The sequence below is a fragment of the Diceros bicornis genome, chromosome 3 (assembly GCF_020826845.1).
Source record: "Diceros bicornis minor isolate mBicDic1 chromosome 3, mDicBic1.mat.cur, whole genome shotgun sequence".
Taxonomy (NCBI): domain Eukaryota; kingdom Metazoa; phylum Chordata; class Mammalia; order Perissodactyla; family Rhinocerotidae; genus Diceros; species Diceros bicornis.
The window spans coordinates 87211887-87231673 of record NC_080742.1 but is presented as its reverse complement, the minus strand read 5'-3'; the positions used below and the strand labels follow the sequence as shown (position 1 = coordinate 87231673).

The following is a 19787-nucleotide window of genomic DNA, read 5'->3' as shown; positions in this document are numbered from 1 at the left end:
TAGCACAGCACCAACACTACCACCCACAAGTCCTCCTAAAAAAGTCTTCCCTGTCATCCTCCATCTTCACAAAGGACGTCTGAAGGGGCATGTGTGCTCCATACAGCCTTCTATAGGCGCCCTGCCCGCTCCAGGGGTTACACTGAGGACCGGACTGGGGTTTGGGTTCAAATCCGCCCACAGAGCTGCAGCCCAGTCTCCAGCCTAAAAGAGCACACTCTCAACCCCAGAGGAGTCTCCTCAGAAAGGAAAAATCTTCCGAAGGGGCTGAGGAGCGGGGCTTGGGGCAAGCGTCGTCCCTTGGGCCCTCCCCGGAGGAAGACTCGAGCTCCCGGGGTCAGAAACAGCGGCGTGTTCACTCTCAATGCTGCCCCCTGGGGCCACCAGGAGCACAGCACAGGGCACGGCCGCCCAGCTAGCAGGGCCCCGGGCAACCCAGGTAGGAAGGTGGGGGGTGCTTGGCTGGTTTATAACCTTGAAAGGATTTTCTACATTTCTGAAGTCGGACATTCCAGTGTTTTGTTTTGTTTCTGTCTGGTGCTTCCTTCCTTTGTGGGACCCAAATAGGAAAACGCCTAAGACACTGGTGACCCTGAGTCAGGGTTCCTTTAGCTTTACTAAAGTGATCTAGAATTGTTGTGTGTTCCCAGGACAAACCCAAGGTTAGGAGAGCCTATTTGCCAATGTGCCTTGAAAGCTTCAGGCAGCAGGCTTTGGACAACCGAATAGGAAATAAGATCCGAATGGCATGGGTTCACCGTTCCCTGTCCTGTCACACCTCCCAGTTTCCTTCCCAGCCCACCTCATTGCTGGGTTCTCTCCACCTGAACCCACAGGGCAGGACAGAAGCACAGCTCTGAGCCCTAGGCCCGCTCTAATATCCTCACGGCCTTGGGACCCTTCATCACCTCTGGCAGCATTACCTGCCTCGGGCATTTCTGCAAGAATTAAATGAGGTACCACATGTAAAACAACGAGCTAAGGCTTTTGAGCCTCACCATCTCTGAGGGGAAGACACGGTGGGAACCACCAGGCTGTGCCTGACTGCAAACAGGTGTGAGAGACCCTCACTGCCCGCCCCCCCCCGCCCCGCCCCAAGTAGCAGCAGCAGCAGCAGCTGACCACTTCCTCAATCTCAGTCCCTCAGCACACTTCCCCACAGGTGCTGGAAGGCGGTGGGCTTCCTGCCACCCCCCACAGGCCCACCATCCAACCACACTGAATTCCCTTCACTTCTTTATTGTACACCCAGGTTCCCCACTGGCTTCCCAATAAAGACAAAATATGAAACCATAAAATATCGACATTTTACTAAATATCTGGAAAGCACGCAGAAAGGTCAACAAAACCAATTTGACAGTTTGAAAACTGACAGTAAAAGGACTGAGCAGAGCAGAGCAGGACCTGGTTTCCCTCTGAGCTATTTTCTGAAAATGGGCCAGGACCCATATTCACACCCGCATCTCCCAGGCAGGCCGCCTGCCTCTCACCCAGCCAGGGACACCGAGAGCAGGCTGGGAGGATCCAGGCCCCACTGCAGCTGCTCTGGGGCTCCAAGTGTGTGTGTGTTGGAGGGGGTGGCACTCGGAGCCTCTGAAGGCCCAAGGGAACTGCCAGTCCCCTACTTCTTCCCCAGCCCAACCAACGGGGTGAGGAAGGGGCCATAGGACCTGCACAAACTCTTATGGGACCCAACATGAACATCATCTCTTCTCCATGGCTAATCTTCCTGCTCACTTCACCTCATCCTCCCCTAAGGCAGAATAAACCATCCCTCGACTGTGTTCCAGAATATTCTGGTGTTTTCCAAGCTGTTTCCTCTGCTCCCTGTGTGCTCCCTGGGGGATAAAGCTGTTGATTCCCATGCCTGGCGTGGTGTCTGGCACGTGGTGGGTGTAAATAAACGTTTGTTATATTGAATTGAATAGTAATGAAGGAGCCAGATGCAGCACACCCCTCAGACATCTAAGAATAACTCATGGGAGGAGCACAATTAAATGGTGCCCTCAGGCCACAGAATGTATTTTTGTCCTCCATTCCTACACACTGCCTCCTGCCACACTAGTGCATCTTGGTGGTGCCCCTCCACAGACACCCCCCCAGGGACCTGCCCCTCTGCCCCTTCCCTGAGCCATGACCTTGGAACAAATGGCAGCAGACTTCTCTGGACACCAGTCATCTCTTTATTCCATCAGTGACCAACACAACAGCACCATGGACACAGCAGGGGCCCGTCTGAAAACCCCAGGCAAGGCAAAGAGGATGGATGCGGGGATCCAGGTGAGGGGGAGCATCCCTCTGTGCCTCCCCGGCAACCAGGAGAGAGACAACTGGGGAGGGAGGCCTGTCTGTGCCGTCAGTAGCACAATCTGTGTCAGCTCCCATCCTTCCTCAAAGCACCAGGGCTGCATGAGGAAGGAATGTTCCAGGGCATGGCCAGGGAGGGACTTGTTGGAGTGACAAAGGGTGGACTCTGAACTTGAGAGGGCAGTGTGTGCATGCATTTGCATGCGTGTGTGTGTGAGTGTGCGCGTGCACACATTTGGAGGACAGGCGCCTACACTACTGAGCATGTGGGATTTGACTGCTGAGCCACAGGACCTGCCTGGGGCCAAGGAGACCAGGAACGAGCGCTCCAGGGCCTAGGAGAGGGGCTGAGGGAGGAGGCCAACCCCCTCACTGCTTCGCCTTGGAGAGGAGCCTGGGGCAGGCGGGTCTCGAAGCCGGGCTGGAGGGCCGCCTCCAGCCTGACCCACCTCAGGTATAGGCCATCTTGCTGCACACCCAGGGCCGGGTCATCAGACACTCCGTCGACACCAGCCTGGTGGGCTCCACGAAGACGCACTCCCCCGGGCCCGAGATGGGGAATCTGGCCAGGAGAGAAGAGACCAGGAGCTCACGACCTGCATACACAGCCCACCACTGGGTGGTGTGGAGGCCCTGAGACCTGCCCCTCCCTCTGGAGCTGCCTTCCAGGACATTGAGCCCCGACAGACCTTCTAGCACCGCGTCTCACTGTCTCCCTCCTCCGTGCACCACGGCTCCAGCCACCCTGGGGATGCCCACGGACACTTCCTAGACACACCCTGCACTTCCACATCCTTCCAGGGTCAGCTCATTCGTCCCAGGAGCCCGGTACCCAGGTCAGGACCACCCTCTGCCCTCCCTCCCTCCCTGCAGCACCCTGCCGACATCGTGGGGCACTGCTGGTCACAGCCTCCTGGGGGCCTGTGTCTGTCTGTCCCCACAGTCCCTGAGGTGGTCAGCTCCTGAACAGCGGACTCTGCGCCTCTCTCATCTTGGCTCCGCTACAGCACACAGTGTCTGGCCTAGGAGGAGCTCAGCAGAGATAGCGGAATTCAATGACCTCACAGGTTAGGGGTGACCCGAATAACCCCAGTGTTTATCACCTGAGCTGTGCTGCCAAGGAATCATTCCTGGAACTGTGCATGGGGGGCATGGGCAGGGTTTCTCCCTGCCTAAAATCATCTTTCCAGTCTCAAGATTTCTTCTGAACTGCATTTGGTCACCCTGATCTGAGCCTCCTGCCAAGGCTGGAGCTGGGGTCTCACAGAGAAGGCGAGGCTGAGAGGGGATGCGAGGGCAGGACCACCTCGGCGTCAGGGAAACGTGGCCCCAAGGCCCTAGCTGGTTGGCACTCTGGGGACCCCAGCCTCTAGGGCTCTCCAGAAGGGGGAAAAGGGGGCAGAAAGTGCAAGACTTCTTCAGCAGCTGTAAGAACAGATCTGGGATGGGGGCAGGAAAAGGAAAGAGAAAAAAAGGAAGAGGCACTGAGGACAAAGAGAGATGCAAAATGCAGAAAGGAGGCAGGGAAAAGGAAAAGGGAAGGAGCTGTCTAGGGGCCCTCACCCTCTGGAGGCTGTGGGTGCTGAGGTGGCCAAAAGCCAGCCTTGGATGGGAGGCAGCTGATGGGTAGCCTCTGGCCACAGTGGGGGTCTTGGGTGCCCTTTCACTTCTCCTGCCTTGAGGACACTCACGCATTGTCATCATCAGGTCAACAGCTGTGCCCCACCCCGGCTCCTCAGGGCCTATTGCTCCAGCCTCGGGGTCTCCATCAGAAGCTGAGGCTCTTGTTCCCCTGTATGCACCTCCCTGCATTTCCTAAACCTAGACTGCTCCCCCAACACACACACCCTATCTCCACCCCTACTGCCACAGCCATACACCCCCACCACCCATTACCACTACCACCATCACCCCACACCACAAACCAGTCCCTGGATTGCACACCCACCACCCCATCACATGCTCATTTCTACACCACTTGGGCCACAAAAATAAGACCACCACTCCACACACCAACACCCTCAAGAGGTGTTGTCTCTAAGAGAATGCTCGTGGTGCCCAGGGCTCAGATCCCCTTTCTTCCATAATAACAATGTTTAGGTGGCACCTGGCTGTCCAGAATAGAGGCACCATCTCCCACCCTCCCTTGCAGCCAGGTGTGTTCACGTGGCTAAGTTCTGGCCAATGCAGAGGGATGTCCAGGGCACAGACTCCCCTTCCTCTGAGCCACACTGAGCCATGCAGACAGGCTGCTACATGGATGGGGGAGTCACAACATGGAAAGAGCCTGGGCCCTGGCAGCAGGAACCTCTGATGACTACATGCAGCAGAGCCACCAGACCAGGCTGGACTTCATGGGGGAGAGAGAGAAGTGAAGCCATCATCACAAATGGGTCTCTGTCACACACCACTGAACCTAGAGGTTAGCAGCTGTAGCTAGCACAAAACCAAGTAGTTCTCCCTTGGGAGGTTGTGTCCAGGGGGCCAGGCCTCCCCTAGTCTAAGCTCAGTGGCCAGAAGATGAAGCCTCAGCTCACGTGTCCGGGTCAAACGGGTCCCCGTTGACCCAGTGGAATTCGTCCCCGACTCTGCGCAGGCCAATCCAGGGCTCCCTCCGTGTGAACTTGAACAAAAATTCCTGCACCAAGGAAGAGAGAGACCTCAGAGTCAAATGTGGTCTCTTGACTGCTAACACATCCCAAGACTAACCCCACCTCGGAAGACTGGCTCCCACAATGTACAGACGCCAAGAGGGGCACGCCTCACTGCATCCCCAGGGTGAGGAGCTGGGGTTACAGAGGGCCCTGCACTCACACTGACCTCCTCTAGGGTACCGGGCTCTGGGAGCATGCGCACTGGGCCAGGAAGCCAGGCACAGCGTTTGTCCTCCTAGCTCAGCGGCCCAACGTGCCAGCATTCCTGATTTTCTACTTGATGGATTATCTGGGACACATCTCAACACTCCTGTTGGTTGTTCTACCTGCATACTTCTGGGCCTTTCTCTGCAGAAGGGGGCTATCATACTGTGTATCAGAGACAAACAGAAGTGATTTTTAGATTATTTGCTACTTTGGATTGTCACACCATCATTAACCTCAAAATCAAAAAATGACCAATTGACTCATTAATTGTGTTTCCTTCACATTTCTATTGCTAAAGCTGTTTGGGGTGTTAAATGAGAGATCGTGCCCTCATTTGGACTAGTAGATGATGCCAATGTGTTTTAACAGTCAACAAGCGCATTTACAATTTGTAATTCTTGCACTTTACAACACTGAGCTGAGCTCAGCATGCCAGCCTTGGAGTGACAAAGCTGGCCTTGACAACAGCAGGGGAAAACAAGAGCCACTCATGAACTGCTCAGACCGGGGGGCCCGCCTGCACACCCCCGGCTGTGCCGCGGCTGAGTGTGCTCTGGAAACATGTCATGGGGACACCACATCCTTGGGGCACCCCTCCCCTAAGGTTTCCCCAGCCCCACACTCACCAGCTCCTTCTGGCTCTGAATTACAGCCAGCGCGGCCTCGTGGCTGTGACAGTACTGCCTGCCCGTGTTCCAGTCTCTCGGTTCCTCAGAAAAGAAGTAGCATTTCCTTCCGTAGAGCAGCCAGTCCTCCGGGCAGGGCGCCTCGCACTTGATACAGCCCTTGGAAGCTGCAGGGAAGAGAGAGGGGGCTCGGCATCCACCAGCACGCCTGGCCCCCGCCTGGCCCTGAAGAATCTACTCTGATCCCCACAGCTCCCTCCACCTGCCTCAACTTTGGTGCCCTTCAGTGACACGACTCATGTGGCTCTCTTCTCAGGTGAGCACCTCTTACAGTGCCTGGCAGATAAAAGGTTGGTGACTAAATGAATAAGGAGGAGGAATTTGGGAGGCTGGCAGGGGCACCACCATGAGAGGAAGGGACAGCAGGTTAGCCTCTGGGTTAAGATCTCCTCTCTTTCTCCAAACTTCCCAAGGCATGGAACCCCAGAGACTCAGATTTGGAAGTGACCTGGAGGCCATGCATCCTCTCCAGCCCGGGTTGGGAACTGTTGGCAGGCTCAATGGGCCCGCTCTCGTTGGCTACGCCCTCATTAGCTAACAAGGCAGCCTGTTCCACCTCTGAACTGCTGGAAAGTTCTTTTTCAATTTTGAGTCCCAACCTGCCTTCCTGCACCCTAGACCTACTGGTCTAGGATCTGCCTCTGGAGTGACCCAGAGCAAACCCAGTTCACCTTCTATGGACTACTGAAAGAAGGACACCAGCCTCCCCTCATCCAGGCTTAAACAGACACAGTCTCTTCCATGATCCATGGCAGCAGATGCTCTCCAGACCCTTCTCCATCCTGCCTGGCTCACTGCAGTGTGCCCACATTACCGCCAAGACACCACCACCAGAACAGACTGGAACACGTCCGATGCTGCCCCACCACCAGCAACAGGGATCACCATATTGCCTTCCAGGTGCTATGGGCTTTCCAGTCCGCAGACTGCTTCAGTGAAAAGAAACTGTGGGTACGTGCATACATGCACTTTTCTGGGAAGGAAGCCCGGAGCTTTCATCAGATTCTCAAAGGGCCTCTTGCCAAAAGGAATTAAGCCATACTCTTCAACTGTTTTCATATGATCTATTTCCGAGGCAGGTCTCTCCAGTGTTCAGACCATGTGTAAATGACTTTTTAAATCCAAGTGCAGCATCTTATATTTATGTCTTCCACATTTATCTCATGCACGTTGGCTCATTTGAGATTTTAAAGATACATTTTAATCTTGACTTTTTTTCATCTGTCATGTTAAGCATCCCTCTTTGGATTGTATCACCTACAAATTCCATTTGTGTTCATACAAGTGATTGATTAAAGTGTAGACCAGGACAGAGACAAGAGCAGGCCCGTGGTACTCCAGCCGCTTGGGAGCCACAGCCACAGTGACACCAATTAAGTAATCGACACCCTGGCATATCTGCTCAGGGAGCTGCAGGGCCACCTGGGAGTACTGACCCCGGTGTGACTACATTTCAACTGCTTTTCCACAAGGATCTCAGAAGAGACTCTGTCCTACTTTACTGAAATCACAATATGCTATGGTTGCACTGCCCTGAGCTCCCAACTTAGCAACAAGACAAAAGAAAACCGATTTAATTTGTAGTAATTATTCTAGGTGAATCCCAGCTGGTGCCGGTGGTCACCACATTCTCTTCTAAACACCCACAAACTCGCTGCTCATCATGCCCACCCTCCAGGTGAGGATCTGGGGGGACTGCTATTGTCCGTGGACTTTTCTCCCATCTTTAGGTGCCCACCCCTGGTCTCACGGTGCTACTCAAAGAGTAAAGACAGAGCCACTGAAATCACTTTGCAAACTCTTTAGAACCCACGACATTCTTCGACTTGAATCCATTAAAAGCAGCCAAATTCCCTGGTCACATAGCCTCACCTGTCCTTAGTGGGAGTTTCCTCCTTCTTTATTCCTTCAACCCTTTCAATCCCACACGCCACTCCTTGTTTCTCAGGCCTCTCCCCCCTTGGAATGTTCTGTTCCCTCTCTGTCCTGGTCTCCAGGAAGCCTCTATTCATTCTTCAGGGTTTAGCACACAGGTGTTTCCCTCTCTGGGAAGCACCCAGCAGTAATATCTCTATAACTGGACAGGGGAGATGATGTCACACTCACTTTTCTTTTTTTAAATCCCTAGCACTTAGTCCAGGGCCTAATATACAGCAGGGCTCAGTAAATGTTTGTTAAATGAATGAATGTGATTTTTAAAGGCCCTTATCCCCACATCACCTCCTCCAAGAAGCATTGCCTGCCTAACCCACCCCCAGTCTGTTCTGAGTTCTCGAAGCATTTACGTAATAATACCTACGTAGCATCTCCACCTTCCCCGCATGGCTTAGTCAAGGGGACGTGTATAGTCAATGTGTGAATATATTATTTTAAGCTAAATCTCATCTAGAATTAACACTCTATTTTCTATTTACTTTGTCCCCCACAGAACTTGTGGTATGTCTGGAACTTTTCTTTCCTAATTAGATGTGCTCTTGACAAGGTGTGTATAAACTGAATTGCGTAAGTGCTCTGACATCCATGCTCACCCAAGATGCTCATCACCACCAGAATGGCAAACAGAAGGACGGCGATGGCCCCCAGCAGGAGACGTGTGGTGGTGTCTGCGGAGAAGAGAAAGGGGTTCAATTCCTGGCCACCCACCCCACTGCCAATCCCCACCGCCAGCCCCAAGGCCCAACAGTGAGAAAATCTGGGGGTGGCCGAGCAAGCTGTTTTAACAACCCCTCTGGGTGATCCTGATGCATAACAAAGTCTGAGGGTCATTGTCCTAGAGCACAGTTCTGATTCTGTGATTCCTCTGCTTAAAAACCCTGCCTCCAAAGGGCCAGCCCTGTGGCCTAGTGGTTAAGTTCAGCGCCCTCTGCTTTGGTGGCCCGGGTCCAGTTCCTGGGCGCAGACCTACACCACTCATCAGCCACCATGCTGTGGCGGTGACCCACATACAAAATAGAGGAAGACTGGCACAGATGTTAGCTCAGGGCCGATCCTCCTCAGCAAAAAAAAAAAAAAAAAAAAGAACTCTCCCTCCAAGGCCATGCACCTGAACTCCTTCTGTGGCTGTCAGAACTTTCCAACCTTGAATCTCCTGCTGCTTCTCTACCTGGTGCCTGCCTGGTTTCAGTCACACGGACTCCTTGAAATAATCCAGTCCTCCCTGACAGCCCTGTGCCTGGGTTGGATTGATAACATGGTGTTACTCTTATAACAATGTAAACACTACTCCCAGCGAAGCCATGCAGTGTATTATGATCTTTATTTCAACACAACTTCTTGTTTCCCTGTAGTTAATCATAGTCTTCTTTCTCCTTTGCTTAGACTTCTGTGTGCTTATCATTATTTCAACCCCAAAACTCCTCTAAGATGATGAGAAAAAAATCAGGAATTCTATTTCACCTTTGTCTTAGTCAGCTCAGGTTTCTATAACAAAACATCATAGATTGTGTGGCTTAAACAAAAAACATTTATTTCTCAAAGTTCTGGAGCCTAGAAAGTCCAAGATCAAGGTGCTGGTAGATTCTGTTCTTGGTGAGGGCCCTTTTCCTGGCTTGCAGATGGCCGCCCTCTCCATGTGTCTTCACATGGCAGAGAGAGGAAGCTCTGGTGTCTCTTCATCTTCTTATAAGGGCACTAATCCCACCATGGGGGCCCCACCCTCATGACCTCATCTAAACCTAATCATCTCCCAAAGGCCCCACCTCCTCCTACTATCACATTGAGGGTTAGGGCTTTGACACGTGAATTTGGGGGTACACAAACATTCAGTCCATAGCAACCTTCTCAATGAAGTGTCCCCCAGAACCTTCTGAGCTGCTCCAATCTGACTGTGCCTTCTAAGCTCAGCTGCCACCCTGGGATCTCCCTTCACCAGCAGCCTGAGGATCTCTCTGCCTTTCTCCTGTGCTGGCTCTCCTGCTCCTTCTAGCCCATGTCTTCCTCTGTCTTGGTTTACTCGCTTGTTTTGGTGGAGCACACCTTCCGATGGCTGCCTGAGAAAGGGTAGAGCAGGACCACTGCACTGCACAAATCTCCAAGGGGCAGAAAGTTTATTCCTCCCTCTCTAGTCTCTATTTATTTCAAATTGCTTTTTTTCTGTTCATTTATCTTGGTCTCTAGCTTCCATGGTAGAGAACGTTCCTCATTGTGTGCAGTAGTGAATGGGGCCCCCTGGAGTTGTGAACTCAGAGGCCTGAGTACTATAGGTTGGAAATAATTCTCCTTCAGAATTTTGAAGGCATTACTTAATTGTCTTCTAGCTCCAGTGCTGCTTTTGAAAAGTCTAGAGCCATTCTCATCCATGATCCTCTTAATATCAATTGTTTATTTTTTTTCCCCTCTGGAAGCTTTTAGGATCTTTTCTTTATCCTGCAGTGTTCTAAAATATCATCACGCATGCCGTGCCTTGGTCTGGGTCTGTTTCATCTACTGTGGTAGGCAATCAATGGGCCCTTTCCATCTGGAAGCTCATGTCCCACAGTTCCAGGAAATTTTCTTTAATTGTATCACTGATGGTTTCCTCTCTTCTATTTTCTTTGTCCTCTTTCTAGAAGTCAAGTTCTTCAAATGTTGGACCTCTTGGACTGGTCCTCCAAGTTTCTTTTTTTCTCTCCTTCTCCCATATCCACTATCTCTGCCTTTTTTGCTCTATTGCCTGGAAGATTTCTTTCAGCTTTATCTTCCTACCCTTCTACTGAATTTGTCATTTCTGTGATTATTTTTAATTTCTGAGTTGTTTTGGTTTTGTTGCTGCTGTTCTCTGAATACCTCTGCTTAAAGCATCCTGTTCTTACTTTAATGATGCAATCCTTGCTCCCATCTCTCTGAGGATATTACTGACAGTTTTTGGCGGGAGGGGAGTGAGAAGAGGTGGGCGGAAAGTTTATTCCTCCCTGTATAATCTCTGTTTCCTCCAAATTGCTTCCCCACCACCCCCGCAGGGAAGGATTCACCCTGAGCTAACATCTGTTGCCAATCTTCTTCGTTTTGTTTTTTTTTCTCCTTCTCCCCAAAGCCCCAGTGCATGGTTGTATACCCTAGTTGTAAGTCCTTCTAGTTCTTCTATGTGAGCTGCTGCCACAGCATGGCAACCGACAGACAGGTGGTATGGTTCTGTGACTGGGAGATGAACCCGGGCCACTGAAGCGGTGAGAGCGCTGAACTTTAACCACTAGGCCATCAGGTCTGGCTCCAAATTGCTTTTTTTCTGTTCATTTGTTTTGGTCTCTAGTTTCCATGTTGGAGACTCTGTTCTGATGTCTGAAGATCCTTGGTTATTTGTTCATAATTAAGGCAGGAGGACTAAAGAGTTCATTGGAGTCTCTGAGACATGGAGGGGCTTATTAAATGTGGGGGTCACACAGAGCGATCTGGCTGGGCTGATCCTCAAGGCTCTCTGTATGTTGACCTCCTTGGGTTTTTCCTCTTGGGGGGGTCAGAGGCCTTGGAGAAGGCTCTCTGTCTTCCCTCCTGGAGGGTGTAGGCTTGGCCTGGAGAAGAGGCTGAGAGGCCATCCTCAGCATTCGGTATGTAAATGTCACTTCAATCACTTGCTCTCAAATGTGTTGGGGTCTAGAGGTCCTCTCTCAGGAGATTTCACCTCAGGCTCCTGCCGGGGCTGGGAAGAAGCTGTACAGAATGGCAGGAGGATCTGGAGACCTTAATCCTCCCTAAAGAAATGTTCAACCAGGCCTCCTGTTTTCAGCGCCATCTTCACTCACTGCCATGATGACTGGTGCCCCCATCTCTGTGCTTTGGGGGTCCTGCGTGTAACTCGGGTTGCTCCTCCACTTTCTGAATTTTCTCAGGCCCGTGGAGTCAGCTACCACTCACTATTTGCTCCCGAGCTCCCAATTTTGTCGCTACTGTCTCCTCTCCTGTTCTTGTCATCCTTGTGGCCTTTTAAAACTCCCTTTACTGTTGTGTTAGTGGGCTTCAGAAGGGAAAGAGAAGAAACGCATGCACTCAGTCTGCCGTCTTCACCTGCAAGTCCAACTCACATTTTGGAGTCCTTCCTACGAGCAAGGCCTACCCTGGCAAGTGACCAGGAGTCCGGAGGCAGGTGGCTCCAGGTACAGTAAGAGCAGAAGCTCACGCCTGTCCTCCAGGGCTGGACTCTTTCTGTGTCTGCTCTGCTGTCCGCAGTGGCAGTTTGTCACGTAAGGCAGATCCCCCTTGAGCTGCACGATGGCTGCCTGGGGCAAGGGCGCTGTATGTATCCTTCCTCTCCCTCCTCTACAGGCCTCTCAATCCTCTTCCATAACACGGCACTGTAACCCTTGGTGCATTGAGGATAAGAGCGTACTGCCTTAAACCACTCTGCCTGGGTTCAAATCCCAGCTCTGCCGCTTTCTAGGTGACTTAATAACTTTTGCATGGCAAAGTTCCTTAGCTTCTATTTCATCTCATTTTCTTCATCTTTAAAATGAAGTAATAATAGTATCTGCCTCTTAGAATTTTATGAGAATTCAATATATAGTTTTTATAACAGTGCCTGGCACGGTAAGCTCTACTTCAATGTCAGCAATTACCATCACGATGATGATGAAAAGCCCACAGGCTCCCCTAGGGTTAGGGCTGTGCTCATCTGTCTTTGGAGTCCGTGTAAGGGCTCAGTCACTGCCTTGCAGGTTATAGAGCACCCACTGGTACTAGAGCATGAGGGGAACTTAGCTACACTGAATGACAATGGTCTTGGTCCATTGTGATACACACCCGCCCTCTGGGGAAAGGGGGATCTGTGCATGTGTCTCCAACATCCCCAGAACTGAGGAGCCTCTTTATTCTCTCATGGGAATAACTGCTCTGGACGCTGCACTGGGGACAGAGAGAGGACACACTAGGGAGTCCGACTCATTGTTCACTGTCTTCCCTCACAGAGGACAGCTGGACAATCCAAAACAATGTTGTATTAGTTTCCTAGGGTTGAGTAACAAAGTATCACAAACGAGGTAGCTTAAAACACCAGAAATTCATTGTCTCACAGTTCTGGAGGCCTGGAGGCCAGAAGTCCACAATCGAGGCAGCAGTAGGGGAATCCTGCCCTGCTTGTCCCAGCTTCCGGTGGTTTGCTGGTGATCTTTGGTGCTCCTTGGCTTGCCGCTGCACCACCCCTATCTCTGCCTTCATCGTCACGTGGCCTTCTCCCCATGTGTCTCTGTCTTCATGTAACTGTCTTCTTACAAAGACATCAGTCATATTGGAAGGGGCCCACCCTCCTCCAGTACACTCGCATCTTAACTAATTACATCTGCAATGACCTATTTCCAAATAAGGTCACATTCTGAGGTACTAGGGGTTAGGACTTCAACATACCTCTCCAGGGGGACACAATGCAAGCCATAACAAATGCCTAACTCACAATCCTTCCTTCCATGCAACGGCCCGTGTTAGATGCAGTTTGAGGGTGCAGTTTATGTATGTTTATAGATGTATATGATTTAGCCTAATGTTAGAAAGAACAACTGAAAAAATCTGGCTTCCAAGCCCAGACAAATCCCCCATCCCCCTCACACCACAGCCCAAGAGAGATTCAGGACTGCCGTCTCTAAGTTGTCGGGGCCACAGCCTGGTGAGCATAATCTTGACTGTTCAAAATTACCAAATGTAGAGTTTGGTAACTTTTAAATTTTTAAGAGGCTTTGCTAAATGCATGTGTGTGGTTTTGACCAGGAAGTTGTGGCTTTAGGCCTAATCAAGAAACTTTCAACATTAAAAATTCAGAATCAGTGAGCATGGAAAAATCCATAGCCTGAGAGATACAGAATCACTCTGTCCCCCTCCAGTACCCTCAGGCCACTTTTTCCCATTCCCATCCCCAATGCCAGGAATATCCCTATCTCCAATCACCTCCAGGCTTTCCAGAACCCAGGCCGGGGCGCTGGGTCACCTTTTCCAGCCTCTTCCTGAGGCGGGGGGGTGGAAGGAAAGGTGACTATCCACAGAGAGGAAGACTTGATCAGGAAAACTTCTGTTTGGCTTTCGATTTATAAAGCTGATGGTTCATCTAAGGAAAGTCTTAAAGACCTGGGCTGGAAGCCCAGCTCTGTGATTGAAGAAGTTCCCATTGCACGTAACCTGGGAAGAGGAAAAACGTCCGTGCTGGAGGTGGCAGGGTTGTCTGAGGAGCGTGGGAGGAGAGCCACAAGCCCCGGAAGCACAGTTTGGTCCTCTCCAATCAGTCTCACCAAGCCCGATGTCCTTGCTCAGCGCACGAGCACTCACGTCAGAGAGCCCTGTGGCAAACCCCACAGGGGGTTTCAAGTGTCAGTAACCAACGCGTGTCCTTGGGCAAGACACTTAGCCTCTCTGAGTCTGTGTTCTCATCTATAAAAGAGACAGAACACTCGCCAAGCCCCTGCAAGCGCAGGTGGGAGGAATAAATGAGACGGTATCGGGAAAGCCCCCAGCCCCGCGTCCAGCACACAGCAGGTGCTTAATAAATGTTGAGCACACGGGAAGAAAGGAGCACAGGCCCCCTGACTGTTCAGCTCGGTGAAGTCAAGAAGTCCCCTGTTTCTCTCAAGACAGGTGCTTGGCTAAACAGGGGCTGCAAAACCCCTTGGTCCCCACACCTGGCAGACCCCTCGTCTGATCACGGGTGGTTCCCGGCGTCCGGGGACTGGGCTCACTACGTGGACCCCAGTCTGGGGTGGGAGTAGACTCAAGGGAGGCAGACCGGCAGTCAAAGGATTTTAACCGAGTTCCCCATCAGGGCCGCAGGGCGCCGAGTCCTGGAGGCGAGGAGAGGGGTCACCTGCACGGAGCCCACACGCCAGCGCCTTTGGCTGTGTAGCCCCGAGAGGCAGAAACCAGTATCTGGCTCAGCAGAGGAGGAAAATGAGGCTCAAACCAATTCAAAAGCCTGCCAGCCCCGGGCGGCGGAAGGATCTGGCTCAGGCTTACCCAATTCCAGACTCCACGCTCTGTGCACCTCGCCAGGCTGCCTCGGGCCCGTCCCGTGATTTCTGCGAGGGCAGGGATGCTCCCAGTGCGTAGAGCTGTGCCTGGACAGTGTGGGCACTCCATAAATGCTTGTGCAAGGGAAGGAAGAGTGAGCGAACGTGGGAGGCCAGGGCAGAGACAGCGCTGGGCCCACCCAGCAGCACCCTGGAGAGCACCAGCCCTGGTCCAGGAGCTCCCCTCTTCTGACAGGAGATGGGGACGCCCAGGAACACCTGGGACACCCTCAGGGGACCGGCGGCAGAGGGGAAGCCCCTCGCAGGGACTCAGACTCCAGATCCTAAAACTCCTGTGGAAAAAGTCCATAAGCCCCCGGGGGACCCCAAGCATGAAGGGTGGAGCTGCTCCTGGGGGGATCAAGGGCAGGAGGGCAGGGGCCAGAGAGAGCATGAGACACAGAGCCAGGCCAGGTAGGGAGCCACACCAGGACAGGTGAGACAAGGCTGGGCCGCAAGCAGGCACTAAGCTCGGAGTGGGCTAGACTCCACAGGGGCTGGAAGACCCAGTGTCCGGAGAGAGCCGCTGGATCATTTCCCTGCCTGCTGTGCACCTTCTTCTTCAGCCTAACTCGAAGGTGGTCGGCCCAGCCACGGTTGGGAGTTGGGGGGGGGTGGTGCAGAACAGGAACCAGCAAGCCAGAGGCACTGAAAGAGGCCACACCATCCCTGGAGTGGCCCTAATCCTTGGGGGGTTAGAGTTAGGTTAGGGCAGACCCTGCAGAAATGCTTTTGAATGAATGAATGAAGACCTACAAGTAAGAGAAGTGAGCAACTTCAAGAAATAACTTGGGCAGGAGGGAAGCAGGGGGTCACAGGCAAGTCCAACAACGCACCTGGAGATGCCCACCAAAGAGAGGGGCTTGTCCACCTTTATTCAACTCCACTCTTCTCAGCCCAGAGCTCTTCCTGAAGATCCAACATCTTTGCCTCCTTTGTCCCAAATCACCATCCAGGCATCCAACTCCCCCTCCAGAGTCTGCACAGCCCCTCCCCAGACAGTCCATACTCCCTGGCCCATCAGGCTTTGGGCCAAATGCTGACATTACCATCCTCACCTCTCCCTCCTCAGCAAGACACCTTCCCTGGCAGGTGCTGGTTATGTCCCTCCCCTGACCTCTGCCCATCCTTCCTCACTGACCTGGCCTTGGTCTGACCCCTCTGGGCCACCACCACTTTTCCAAGGGCAAACTCACTGTCTCATTCTATGCTTAAAACCTCCCAACAGCTCCTTCCAACAAAGTCCAAACTCTTGGGTAAGGCCTGGGTGGCCATGCCCCGTCTGGGTCCCCCAGACTCATCTCTTCTCACACCTCCCCCCATCCTGGTATCCTGGAGTTCAGTTCCCCACAGGAGACAGGCTTGCTCTGGATACTTGGCCCCTGAACATGTCACTCCTTGAGCCTGGTACACCCTTCCTTCTGCTCTCCACACCTCCAAAGAGGTCACCTACTCCAGGAAGCCTTCCTTTCCTGACACTCCGTCCTTATGGATTGGGTGATCCAGACTCTGGGCTTCCCTGGTGAATGCTGCCCAGGTCCTCAGCCTTTGGACTGGGGGTGTCAGGAGTGCTGAGAAGTCCAGAGTCCTTTCTCTTGCCAACTCCAGCATCTCCCACACCACACACCACCAGTGGCCACAAAGTTTCCTAAAAGAACTCACAAACTTGAAATCTATTTTCCACTTTGGTTACTGCCCCTTTGACCAGCCAGGGGTCACTCCCTGAGCCCATCTTACTGGAAGGGGTAGGCAGGACCCATGACCCTGCATACTCTCCACCTCTCCCCTCTCCAAGTAGCCCTGTCACCACCAGGTGCCCCCCTTCTCACAGGGCACAGGCACCATCTCTGGGATCTACAGCTTTTGTCACTTTGCCCAAAGCATTTCCACTGCTACAGATTCAAGCCTCCCTGTCAACATGCCCGTCAGTGAGTGCCCGACCCTAAGCGTCCCCCGTCACTCACGAGCAAACTGGGCCTCAGAGCATGAAACTGGCTCCCAAGGACAAAGAGTGAGTGAGCTGCAGAGGCAGGGTCAAGGCTGTCTCTTAGGCCCCCGGTTATACAGCCTCCTCCCCCGCCCCATGTGGGATCTGATGGCCCTGAAATCAATCCTCCGGGTTCCAGAGTCGCGCTCCCCACTGTCCCCTCCGGGAGACCGGCCAAGGTGACTCTGGCCCGCCTCCGGGTCCCGGGCTCGGGGATGGAGGGCCGCTCCCCGCTTACCCTCCAACGCCGCCTTCCAGCTGGTGCTGCCCTCGTAGCCCGACCCCGATCGCCGCAGCAGCCCCTCGGGGCCGCGGCTCTCCGCCTCGCCGGGCGAGCGCGGCCTGGGCGCGGCGGGGGCGGGCGCGGGGCGGGCGGCGGGGGGCGGCGGCCGGGCCCGCGCTGGGGACTCCCGGGCGGGGGGCTCGCGGGCGGGCTCCATGCCCCGCGCTCCGCCGCGCCGCGCCCGCGCTGCTGCGCCGCGGTGCGGAGCCCAGCCCGACGCGCACTCGGCGCTCCGCGCGCCCTGCGGGCCCCCCAGGCCGGCCTCGGGCAGCGCAGGCCGGGGCTGAGCCCGGCTCCCCGCGCCCGACCCGCTGCGCCCGCTCGCCGCCGCCGGCCGTGCGCGCCGCCTGCCTGGCCGAGCCGCAGCCTGCGCGCAGAGCCGGGCGCGGGGGGGAGCGGGCGGAGGCGCGGGAGCGGGAGGGGCGGGGAGGGAGGAGCGCGCAGGAGCAGGCACAGCCCCACCGTCCCGGCCCAGCCCGCCCGCTCCCTCGGCAGGAGGCCAGGTGCTGCGGCGCGAGGAGCGCCGACCCCGGAGCCGGGAGACCTGGGTCCTAACTCAGCTCCGCCTCCCAGCCTCCGGCTTGTCCTCCTGTAAAACGGGAAGAAAGTTTTCGGGGACCGCGCAGTGAGGCTCCAGGACGGTGAGGGGTTTTCCTCTGGGCTGCCCTGGAGCCACAGCAAAGGGTTGGGGGCTGTGACTTGACTCAGACTCTTGACAGGTGAGAGAAACGACAGAGAACGGTAAGAGAGCAGAGGTCTAAGGGGACACGTGGAGCGACATTTCAGATTCAGTTAACAGTGATGGAGCATCTGCTAAGCCAGGAGCGTCTACATGCATTAGCTGACAACATCCCCGGTTTACGTTGAGAGTTGAATCCAAAAGGTCAAGGGCATTTCTGAAGGCGGCACCGCGCGAGTGTGTGCCTGGCCGCTCTTCCGACTCCAGGCCGGGCTCCCTCCGTGGCCTCCGCGGGGCCTGCACTCGCTCCGCGGCTGACCCTGCATCGCCTCAGGCTCCCTGCCTCCAGCCCTGACCCTCTTTTCCTCTCCGGTCCCAATCCCAGGTCTCTTTCCTGTCTTGTCTGCGGTTCCTCATCCTCGACTCCTCCAGCTCTCTCTCCCCCAAATCTCGTCAGCCACCAACTCCTATGAAGGCACTCTTTTCAAGTCTCAGCCTGTCCATTTCTCTCCAGTCCTACGGCCACTCCCAAGAACAAGTCAATTTCACCTCTTGTCTGACCACAGCAGCAGCCGCCTAACTGGTCCCCCTCAACTCCTGCTCCCTCCAATCCAGCCCCACCACCTCAGCACCAGAGGGCTCTTCCTACAGATCAAACCTCACCACCCCTGCAGCGCGCCCTCTCCCTTGAGTTAAGTCCAACTTTTTCAAGGCTACAAGGTCCTTCGTGGTCTTGGTCCTGCTCTTATTTCAGGCTGCATCTCCTTCTACCCCTTTTCTGCTGGCCTCAGACACACCCAACTATATTCTGTCTTTCCTCCAGGCCTATGAACATCTCCCTCTGCCTGGAAAACATTTCCTCCTTGGTCCCTCTAATCCCAACCTGTAGCCCCTTACACACCAGTTCTCCTACTTAACTTCTGCTAATGCTTCAGATTGCACATCCTCTAGGACACTGCATTCATTCAGATTCAGTTCAGCAAATATAAGAGAAAACCAAATAACAGTGGCTTAAACTAGAATGAAGTTTAATTTTTCTTCCATAAAAGAAATCTGGAGGTGGTCAGTCCAGAACTGGGTTGAGAACTCCAGGGTCATCAGGGACCCAGGCTCCTTCCATCTTTCTGCTCACCATCCTTAGCATACAGCGTCCATCTTCAGGATTCCCTCATAGTCACAATCTGGCCACTGTGGTTTCAGCCATCACACCAGCACCGGACTGCAGGAAGTAGGAAAGACAAAAGGGGAAAAGGCATGCCTATTGTTGAATCAGGTTCCTGTAAAGAGCTTTTCTGGAAACTGCAAAGACTTCCATTTATCTCTCGCTGGCCGCTTCTATCTGCAAGGAAGTCTGGGGAGTGTGGTGATGTTTAGCTGGAGCCATTGCCACTCTCAATAAGGCAGGACATCTGTTAGGAAGAGGGGGAGAATGGATCCCATGCAGGAACAACAGTCTCTGCATCAAAAGTCTCCTGTGACCCAAGACTGTGTTTGGCATATCTGCTTTGGGTCCTAGAACACTCTCTCCCTCTCTTACCATACCCCTGACCACAGCCTACTGTCATTGCTCGCCTCCCCAACCAGACGGCCAGCTGCATGGGGGCAGGCACTGCTATGCTCCCTGCTCCTAGTGCAGGGCCTGGCTGGGATACAAGGCCCAGAGCTTCAGACTCCATCACACAGGCAGGAGGAGGCACCAAAGATACTTGAGCAGGGAACCATCATGATCACAACACGCTTTGGGAAAATTACGTTTGGCGTCAAGTGTAAGGCGGTTGGAGAGTAGGAAGATCAGCGAGGAGGCTCTTGCAATAAATAGTGGGCATGGGAAAGAAGAGCGTAATACCAAAGCACTGGCCTGGAGCTGGCCTTAGAAGCATTCCAGCGGCCAGTCGACAGCCTTCAGGACCTGGTCGGAGGTAAGGACTGAGCCTCCCAGAGTCCCTGCTCCCTCCCAGTGCTTCCTGGGATCACTTCCCAGATTAACTACTTAACTACTCGAGTCCTTGTGTCAGGGTCTGCTCTGCTCA

At 53.7% G+C, this 19787-nt stretch overlaps 1 protein-coding gene across 1 annotated transcript; it reads right to left on the bottom strand.

Annotated features, from left to right (window-relative positions):
- Positions 1-2148: 2148 nt before the first annotated feature.
- CLEC2L (C-type lectin domain family 2 member L) lies at positions 2149-17345 on the bottom strand. Its single transcript, XM_058569402.1, has 5 exons — positions 17034-17345; positions 8383-8457; positions 5795-5961; positions 4845-4945; positions 2149-2869 (listed from the first exon to the last, which is right to left on the bottom strand). The coding sequence occupies exons 1-5, from the start codon at positions 17233-17235 to the stop codon at positions 2758-2760; spliced, it is 657 nt and encodes a 218-aa protein (XP_058425385.1). The 5' UTR covers positions 17236-17345; the 3' UTR covers positions 2149-2757.
- Between the last annotated feature and the right edge of the window lie 2442 nt (positions 17346-19787).

What these genes read in the sequence shown, in the direction of transcription:
- CLEC2L (XM_058569402.1), bottom strand. Translation starts at nt 17,235, where the DNA reads ATGGAGCCCGCCCGCGAGCCCCCCGCCCGGGAGTCCCCAGCGCGGGCC. An exon ending in GGTGGTGATGAGCATCTTGG is followed by an intron (nt 5,962 to 8,382) that starts GTGAGCATGGAT and finishes TCTTCCCTGCAG; the next exon opens with CTTCCAAGGGCTGTATCAAG. An exon ending in GACCCGTTTGACCCGGACAC is followed by an intron (nt 2,870 to 4,844) that starts GTGAGCTGAGGC and finishes TCTCCTGGCCAG; the next exon opens with ATTCCCCATCTCGGGCCCGG.